Source organism: Sminthopsis crassicaudata, chromosome 4, assembly GCF_048593235.1.
Source record: "Sminthopsis crassicaudata isolate SCR6 chromosome 4, ASM4859323v1, whole genome shotgun sequence".
NCBI lineage: Eukaryota > Metazoa > Chordata > Mammalia > Dasyuromorphia > Dasyuridae > Sminthopsis > Sminthopsis crassicaudata.
This window is the reverse complement of record NC_133620.1, coordinates 25,052,013-25,061,714: the sequence shown is the minus strand read 5'-3', so window position 1 is coordinate 25,061,714 and position 9,702 is coordinate 25,052,013. Positions and strand designations below refer to the sequence as shown.

At 46.4% G+C, this 9,702-nt stretch overlaps 1 protein-coding gene across 1 annotated transcript in view; it reads right to left on the bottom strand.

Annotated features, from left to right (window-relative positions):
* Positions 1-3,610: 3,610 nt before the first annotated feature.
* FAF1 (Fas associated factor 1) overlaps positions 3,611-9,702 on the bottom strand; it is a 379,742-nt gene continuing 373,650 nt past the window's right edge. Inside the window, exon 19 of the mRNA XM_074265977.1 lies at positions 3,611-5,932. Coding sequence (XP_074122078.1) covers positions 5,849-5,932 — 84 coding nt within the window. The 3' untranslated portion in view covers positions 3,611-5,848. The remainder of the gene's footprint in view (positions 5,933-9,702) is intronic.

Sequence of the window (9,702 nt, the reverse complement as noted above, 5' to 3'; positions counted from 1 at the left end):
AGAGATTCTTCTCTCAACAAAGGCTGGCTGACCACTTGTTGGCTCTTGTTCAGGTCTGGGTTGGACTAGAGGCTGCCACTGAGGTTCCTCATGGGTCTGGCTTCTGGGATCCCGAGATGAACACTATGGGACCAATCCCCGGGGATTTGATGGACAAAACTCAAATCAAGAATTTTATGGGCAAAAATCTCATTTGCTCTGCATCCTTCTAATGGTGCCCTCTCAACCCAGGCTAGACAAATTAACAGAAATCTCCTCATGGTTAGGACAAATGAGACGCGGCACAGTGGCCTCTTGCTCAGTCAGGACCCTATCTGCTGAACCATCCATCACATGACAGTTATTAAGGTACACGAACCTTGGGGGGAGCAAGAACTTTGGTTTTGTCTAAACCTTTCCAGTAATTCATAAGTTTCCAAGTTCGCTTCATAACACCTCTGCCACATGAGATCTCAAGGGGCCAGGGTTGGGGAGTAGGGGAGGGAGGAAATTTCCTATTTTCCAAAGTCACGCATTTCATGATTAGGAACCTTTTCCTGAAATTTGCCACCTATCTTGATTGGTTCTGCCCTCTGGGGCCAAACTGCACAAGTTTAATCGTTACCCCTTCCAACTACAAGCTCATCATTACATATCCTTCCCTCACTCAGCTTCAGTGAAACTAACAGGTGCTGGAAAATGTGCAGCAGCACGGCACGCCGCTGGATTGGGGAGCTGGCTTTCTGCTAACAAGGTTGGATTTAAGATTTAAGATCCATGTTCTTCGGGAAGGGGGGTGACTCTTACTGCACCGGACTTCATACCGCTCCTTGGTCAGACTCTTAGAATGTAGGAAATATGGGGTGTCTCCAGCTCTCAGAGTAGCTCAGAAGAAGCTAATGATGTGACTTAATTAAAAGGTCTTTTAAAGACGTGAAGACCTTCAGAGGGGGCTGCTTCTGGCCCTTCCCCGGTGGGCAGAACAATAATATTCCTTTTTAAAAATCTTTGCGGGTTCTCACTAGTGGGTTGAGAAGTAGCAAGAACAATTTACACTACAACATCTATATTATAAAAATGAACAATTTTGAGGACTTTTAAAAACAGATGAAGAATGAAATGAGCAGAAACAAGAGAATAATTTATATAATACAACATCACTGTAAAAACAAACAACTCTGAAAGTTTGAAGAACTATGATCAATACAATGACTGTCCATGATTCCAAAGGACTATGGATGAAACACACCGTCCATTACAGATATGACAAAATTGGGATATAGCACGAGACGTGGGTATTAGTTCTGTATACAGTTGTTGAGGGAATTTGTTTTGCTCGACTGTCCATGTTTGTTACAAAGAATTTGTTGTTCTTTTTCCAATGGAGAAGGGAAGTGGGAGAGGAGAGATCTTTTAATTTAAAAAAATAGAGAAGTGTGTATGGGTGCTGAACGTTGTGTGCATTTTCAGATGAAGCCATTGAATTATGAGCTTCCCTTGTTTTGTCACAAGACACCCTCTGAAGGAGTCGGGAATCTCTAAAGGTTTTAATGTAAACTCCAGTGGTTCCCAATCACTTTCAAGACCAGATGTAAAATCCTTCATTAACTCCCTCCCCTCTCCCTCCTGTTCTTACACCTCATTCCCTGTTGCTATTCTATGATCCAGCGAAAATATCCATTTTGCTGTTCTTCGAATGAGACACCAAATCTCTTGATTTGCAGAGTTTTTGCGTTTCCTCCATTAGACTGGGCACTCTGAGAGCACAGAATGTCTTTTTGGTATCCCCGAGTTTACCACAATGCCTGGCCTATAATAGATGCTTAATAAATGTGAACTCACTAAAACCTTTTTTTTTTTTTCCCAGAGGCAGTTGGGGGTAAGTGACTTGCCCAGAGTCATATGGCCAGGAAGTGTTAAATGTCTGAGAACACTTTTGAACTCAGGTCCTCCTGACTTCAGGGTTGGTGCTCGATCCACTGCTCTAACTAGCTGCCCAACATTTGTTTTTTGAAAGAGCACAAGGCCCAATCCCTCTCTCTGCTGGAGCTGAGAGGCCTGTGTGGCTTGGTATCAAGGTTAAGTCCCAAGTGGGCCCAGGAGAGGAACTCTCCGTCCTCTATTATGGGCAGGGTGTGGATCTCCCCTCTGTAGGGCTACTGTTAGAAGTAGCTCTCAATGTATCGGAATTGTGGATGGATTTGCCTCCTTGTCCTGGGCTGAGTGTGCTCCCTTCTAAGACCAGAAGCTTGCTGGTTTTCATTCAATCTCTCCCTCTCTATGAAGTGAAATTGTGCTTATTTTGGGGGTTCAGCCAGGTGATCACCCTATTCCCTACCAGATTCCGATTTGCTAGGCGGAGAAAGGGGAGGCCAGTCTCGGCCCAGCATCTGTTCTGTGAGGGGACAATGGTTTTAAGAGCTCCGGTGGCTGACCCTCTGGAGAGTTGAGGAAAATACCCCTTCGGCTGATGGACGGCAGCATCCTCCAACGCGTGCTCCCAGGCCTGAGCCATCTCTGGGAGAGCTTCTGAACTGCCTCTTGGAGTAGTGTGGAAAGCAGCAAGGCCCCTCTTGGGGAAATTGTCTTTAAATGTATATGCGACCAAGTGAACCTCTTAAAGAAATGTAATGTTGCACACCAGTGTATTAGAACTGGGAGGGTCCTCAGAGACCACCTATTTTAGGCTGGACGAGACAGGCTGAATGGTGCCCCTACCTGCCTGGTGGAGAGGGCCTGCTGCCTCCTAAAGCAGCCCACTCCAGCCGTGGGCAGCTTTCCTGACATCCTGCCCATTTTGCTCCTAGGAGTGCCCCGCAGGCCCAAGCAGAAAGTCACATTTGGATGGCAACTATTCAAAGGCTTGAAGACAGTTGTCCTGGCCCTGCTCCCTGCTTCTGACCAAGCCTTGGCTTGAAAGTAAGGCTGGGTCTGGAGTTCAGGACCGTGGGCCCGGGCCCCCTTGGTCAGTGGGGTGGGTGGGGGCGGCTCCTGGGAGACTCGGTTGACAGAAGGACAAGTCTCTTCCCATTGTGGGTCCTTTTACTTTTGCCTCAATAACAGTAACGATGACAGCTAGCGTTTAGATGGTGCTTACTATGTGCTGGGAGCTGGGCTAAGAGCTTAACAATTGATATCCTTTTGATCCTCCAAGGTCGGTGCTACGACTACCCCATTTTACAGATGGAGACTGAGGCAAACAGAGTGACTCGGCCAGAAGCGCACAGCTCGTGAGTCTACGAGGCCGGACATAAATCCGCGTCTTCTTGGCTCCAGGTTCTCTGCGCGGCCCCCTGGGTAAGCGCTAACTTTCCCGGAGGTCCGGCTTAAATGCCTTCTCTCCCGAGGGCCTCTCCTCATCCCTCCACCAAGCCACCCTGCACAGAGCTGCCCCCACGGGCTGCCAGCACAACCCCCCGGAGGTACGCGCGGGAGCAGGGACTGCTTCGTTTGGTCTCTCCCCACGCTGAGCCCAATGGGCACAACGCCTGCTCACAGAGTGCATGGAGCTCAGGGTTGGGGGACACTTCTGCCTCATCCCTGTAGCTGTGACCTGTCTGGCGCCCCACCAGGGTGGGAGGAGTCATGCCGTGTTTTAGGTGTAGAAGGTAAAGTACATTTTAGTAGCGACTTTAGTGTAACTGCAAATTTATTTTATGTTTCTAATGTCACCGAAAAGGTACAATTTAGGAACGCCAAAGTCCCATTCTGCTACATTAAAAAACATAGTTCCATAAAAAAACGCCCTCATTCAACTCCAAGTTTGGATAAATACAATACAGATGATGAAATGTTGGGGATTTACATCATATCTAATGGAGACTTAGCACAGCAATGCTGCAAACCATTCCACCTTCCGAGGGCCACGGCCGAACGCCACCTCCGCGAGGAGGTCCTCGGACCGGACTAACTCTTCACGCTCTAATACAAAAGCAGCGATTGCGTTAAGGACATTTTGTGAGTACGGGGCACTGACAGAACCATGGAAGCTGAGATCCACACTGCAACAGAGGGAGAAGGGAACCCACTAAGGGCTCAGTCCAAGTGAGAAGGGGCAGGCTGGCCCCAGAAACCCGGGGATGATGGACAGACTTGAGGGAGAATGACGCTAATACTTCTAGGCGAGTCCCGTCGTGTCGTTTGGAAGTGGGAAACCCTTGGTGTGGGAAGGCAGGAGAAGGGTCGGCAGCAAAGCGCCTCAACTCCCCGTTTGTGTCGCCACGGCCCTTCTTCCGCCGGGTGTAAGCGGCCGATCTCTTCGCCTGCGTGGCCGGAGAAGGGGCTGAGGAAGGCGGTCCCCGGCAGACGCCTCTCTGGACTCACGTCTGGCCACGCCGACACCTGCCCTGGCGGCGGGGGGTGAGGACCCGGGCTCCGTGACCTCTTGGGTGGGGATTACGACTGAAGACCCGGGTGAGGCAGCGGGAAAGCCTAAAGGTGGACAGTTTTCTTTGGAGTTGAGATTATTCAAATCAGGACCTTGGCTATCATGAGTTACATAAAAACAGATGTGAAAAGTATTCCAGAATTAAAAAAAAGTTTGAATCACAGTAGATGCTTGGATAGTGCATTCAATTCACCAAACCCTTAAGCCTGCTGATTAAATCAAATACGTCAAAACTGTGTATCCGCAGGTTCAGACGACGAGCGTCTTCGGAGCTGAGCCGATTCAGGTAAAGAGGAGGAGACGGTCTGCTCACGCCAAGCGCCGTGTCAGAGACGCCGGGAACCACTTCTTTTACTTGCGAGTGGGAATCCGCCGTCTGAGCGATCCTCCCGTGTCGAGCGGAACGAAGCCAGGACTTCCTTGTCACACTGTGTGTACACTAAGGCTGCGTGTGCACGGTGTTTGCTGGTGACACAGACAAAGGGCTTCTGAACCTGGGAACGAGGAGGTTCAGGTGGGCGGTGGAGTGAAGGGGGAAAAGGGAGGGAGGAGGAGGGAGGCCGGGAGGACTGTGTCCATCCATGGCAAACGCCGAAGGCTTGAGCCTCGTTTTCGGGAGGTCCGATCCCCAGACACCTCCCGGATTGGCAGGGGCTGGGGGATGGGTATTCCTTCTCAGAGTATTTAAATATTCACATCATGCACAACTGTGGCAGGTTCACACACCGCAACATAATGGAAAAGACTTTCTACACTGAATCAGGAGTAGGGTCCAAAGCAGAGCTGGAAAATAAATATCTTGCATATATCTCAAACTCTATTCTTCAAACAAAACCTTACACCTCATCAAAGAAGTCAGAGAAGGCTGCAGGGAAGTCCAGGGCCTTCCTCTACAACACTGTCTCATCTCTGAGGCTGAGAACACAGCATCCCATGGAGATCTCCGGGGGAACTGGGGGTGGGGGGCTGTTCTCCCGCCTCCTTAACTTAAGGGACAAAGTCAGAATTCAGACCTGGAGATGGTCAGATGCATGGGTTAGAGGCCTGGCTCGATGAGACTCGTCAAAGATACAGCATCCTAAATGGAAAGAGGGAAGACGGCCTCGTCCGAGACTTCATGGGGTTGGGCTGGGGGAGGGGGGAGGAGGATCAGAAGCATCAGAATTCTACTAACAATCACTCACATAAGAATGGTGCGTTAACTCTAGGACAAATGCTGCAGGGACTGGGCTGGGAAAGTGTTCGTGGTAGAACATTCTCCTCTGCTTGTGCAGCAAGGGCTGAAAACATATACTCATGGATGGGAAACTTTATGTAGCTACGTTTATTATTCTTTCCAAGATTCTTGCAAGAGGCAGAGAGGTGTGAGACACTGAGTGGAGTTGGGTGACAGGGTAGGGCGGTTTGGAGAAGAGAAGCGTTTCTCTCGACGTGGGGCCGTGGGCCTGTCAAGGAACGGCCAGTCTGACGGTCAGCTTCCCGCTATTCTTTTGCTTCCAGGAAAAGGGTTTCTTGAGGAAATAGCTTTACCTCCAGTAATGACTTGTTGGGGTCCAGCTGGGTGACCTGAAAGGAGAAAAAGCACAGGTTAGGAGAATGACAGAACACGAGTTGCCATTTCTGTTAGCCCTGAAGGCTCATCTCGTATTCCTCTTTATGCCTAACCGGCCCACAAGGTCAAAGCTCAGATAGGGGAATGACTGCTGGGTCAAGGACGGCACAGGGGGCGGTCCAGCTATGAGGGACAAAGGCAGAATTTGAATCTGCAGCCTCCAAGTAGCATCTTCTGGCTCTTCTAAATGATGTGGGTGCACTAAGATCTGCAAGCAAATGGGCAAGGCTCCTTCTGGGGCTGCACCACAGCTGGGTCTGGAGGGCAGATCTCATCAGTACAGTATTTCCCCTGTGAGAATTCTGTGCTCTGGTCCTGGCTGACTCAACTCTGCCCACCAAAATGCCCTCCTCAGAGGGGGCCCTCCAAAGGCCCTCCCTTCCCCACTCTGAAGCTGACACATCCCATCTCCTCCCCCCATTCCCAGGGAAATACAGAAATGCGTAGTGATGACCAAGGCCTTCCCAAGGCCCCAGATCTTCTGCTAAATATTGTACTCAGTCTTGGCAGACCCACCGTTTGTTCACATTTTACACAAGATGTAGATCACTGTCTACTGTGGAGTACAAATCCCCATCAGGTGCTCACCTATTCCCTAGGCCATCCATTACCCTTTCCTGGACTGTGCTGGTGGGACCATAGGAAGAATCCACCTCTCCAATTTGGAACTGTGCCCAAAGGCTTATCAAACTGTTTACACCTTTCTATCCAACACTGTTTCTACTGGGCCTGGATCCCAAAGAGATCTTAAAGGAAGGAAAGGGACCCACATGTGCAAAAATGTTTGTGGCATCCCTTTTTGTAGTGGCAAGAAATTGGAAACTGAGAGGATGCCCATCAATTGGAGAATGGCGGAATAAGTTACAGTGTATGAATGTGATGGAATACTATTGTTCTATTAAGAAACGATGAGCAAGATGATTTCAGAGAGGTCTGGAGAGACTAAGTGAAGTGAGTAGAACCAGGAGATCATTGAACACACTAACCCTAAGATTATATTTTAATCAACTAGGATAGACATGGCTCTTCTCAAGCAATATAACGATCCAGCACAATTCCAAAAGACTTGGGATGGGAAAATGCTATCTGCATCCAGAGGGAAAACTATGGAGACTGAATGCAGATAAAAGCATATTATTTTCACTTTTTTGTTTGCTTGCTTTTTCCTTCTTGTGGTTTTTTCCTTTTGGTTGTGATTTTTCTTTCACAAAATAATTAATATGGAAATATGTTGAAAATGATTGTACATATATAACCTATATTAGATTATTTGCTCTCTTGGGGGGGGGAAGGAGGGAAGAAGAGGGAGAAAAATTTGGAACTTAAAATCTTACAAAAATGAATGTTGAAAATTGGAAAAATACAGTACTACTGAATTTTAAAAAAGAAATGATAAAACATTAAAAAAAAAAAAAAAAAGCTATCTCTCCCATGACATTTCCGTCTCTATGACAGTAGCACATGGTCACCTTAGTTTGCTGGGTAATGTCCTATCCAAGATAACATAGTTTAGTGTTCAGAGACATCCTCAAACTGGAGCCACCAGAACGAAGCAGGCTTGTGTTGCCCCCTCTGCATGCTCTGTGCTTCTGCCAAACTGCTCTGTTCCCCAGCTTCTGGACCTTCCTTGTACTGTCCTCTGGGAGAACCCACCCTTGGCAAGCCACGCTCTCTCTATCCCCTCTTCACTGAATTTCCACCAGCCCTTTAAGGCCCTCTCTTCACAGAACTCTCATGATTTGCCAAGTGTTTTTGTGCATTATGGTTAACTCTGTGTGTGTTGCTTTCACCTACCAGATCATAAGCTCAAAGACGGCCTAAGCCATGGCTAACAAGCTTGAAAAACAGCATGGGGCCTGGCCCAAAGTGCCAGACAAAGGAGATGGGTTGTATTCTGTGGGAATGACTGGTTTTTCTAAGATTATGCCAAGTTACTTTCCTTGGACAAATATCTTACCTTTAGAAAACTGTCAATTTCCCCCAAACCATAAAACAATGGATAAGTTTCTTATTTTCATTATTCTAAACTTGACAAACACCAACAAATATGAACATTGCCACATAATAATATAAAAAAGAGGATAGTATATCAAACCATGAATCTCTATTGCAAGTAGTTTTTTTTTTTTAAGTGTCTATAATAAATTCAACATGTTACTTCTAAAGCTGTCCAGTTTGCCTAGATCTCCCTCTGAACTTCCTTCTACTATTTTCTTGTGTGGCAATAGATCCCATTAGTGAATCGATCCTTGAGTTGAGATCAGATGTGGGTAGAGAATAGTAGGGAAATCACTAACCTATTTTTGGAAACTAGGTCTCCTCTGAAAGCCTGATGTTTTAACTATCACTGAGAATGGCCGACCAACTCCATCTTCGGCTCTTTTATGACCTGAGCACGTTGTCCATTTGGATCAAGAAACAGCTAGGTGCTCTCTTACTATCCCTGACTCATGTTGGATATCAATTCTTTCTTAATCACTTTTGTTATTATTTTCAGTGTAAAGTTATTCTTCTTTGCAGATAAAATAAGAAAGCAGTTTTGTCTTTTCTTCTGTTGTCTGCTATTATTCTATCCATTTCAAGCATTTTGATACTCCTTTTTCTTCTAATATAGCTTAAAAAACTCCATTAACCCCATAAAACTTTGCCTTCTAGTACTACTACACTGAGGCTAAACAACTGAGGCTGCTCTTTAAAAGTGACACAAAAGAGGTTTATTGTCAATAGGAAGCGACTTATGGAGTAGAGTGATAACAAGGTTAGTTCTGTGCAGAAACATTTGGTCAGCAGTGTGTGGACTGGATGAGGGAGAGACTTGTGGTTGGAGAGCAGTTAAAGGGCCATTCTAATAATCTAGCTGAGAAATGATGAGATTAACTGTCATCTTAAACCAGGGCACAGAGAAGGGCTGGGATTTGATAACTGATAAGAGAGTGGGGATCTACTGCAAAGATCTACTGCAAACCTACCTTCAACAGAATTAGGGAAGTTTCTGAAAGGGGTAGGTTTGAGGGGAGAGATAAGGTCTATTTTGGATATGCTGAGTTTAGAATGTAGACACACACACACACACACACACACACAGAAAGAGATAGAAAGATGGAGGGGGGAAGATGGAAGGATAAAAGAAGGGAGAATGGGGGAGGGAGAGAAGCTAAGTGGTGCAGTGGATAGAGCATTGGACTTGAACAAGACAGAAAGACCTGAGTTGAAATTCTTCCTCAGATTCTTGGTAGCTGTATGAATGTGATAAGTAAATCACTGAATCTCTTTGATCTCCAGTTTTCCTCATTTATAAAATGGAAGTAACATCCACCCCATGTGGTACTTGTAAAGATCAATTGAGACAACATATAAAGCACTTGGAAAACCTTTTAAAGTTCCAACTTTCTACCCTGCAAAGTTGAAATTAGTTTTGTTGAAGTTAAGCAGAGGATTGGTGATAGTGTTTCTGGTCAAAACAGAAACAATTGCTATTTACATTCATTTTGAGCCAATAGGATCCAAATAATGACCAAGTGGGGCAAGTGGTAAAAGAAAGGTAATGTGACCTACGGGGTGGCTGACAATTAATTTGAACTGCTTGAACACCATTGTTTCTCCATCACTGGAGGATCACAGTCTTTAAGGGCTAAGTTTTCCTTCATGGTAAGTCTTCATCTTTTGCCCTGTAGCATATGTATTCCAAGATTTTCTGGCTTTTATTGCAGAATCTTGTGTGATT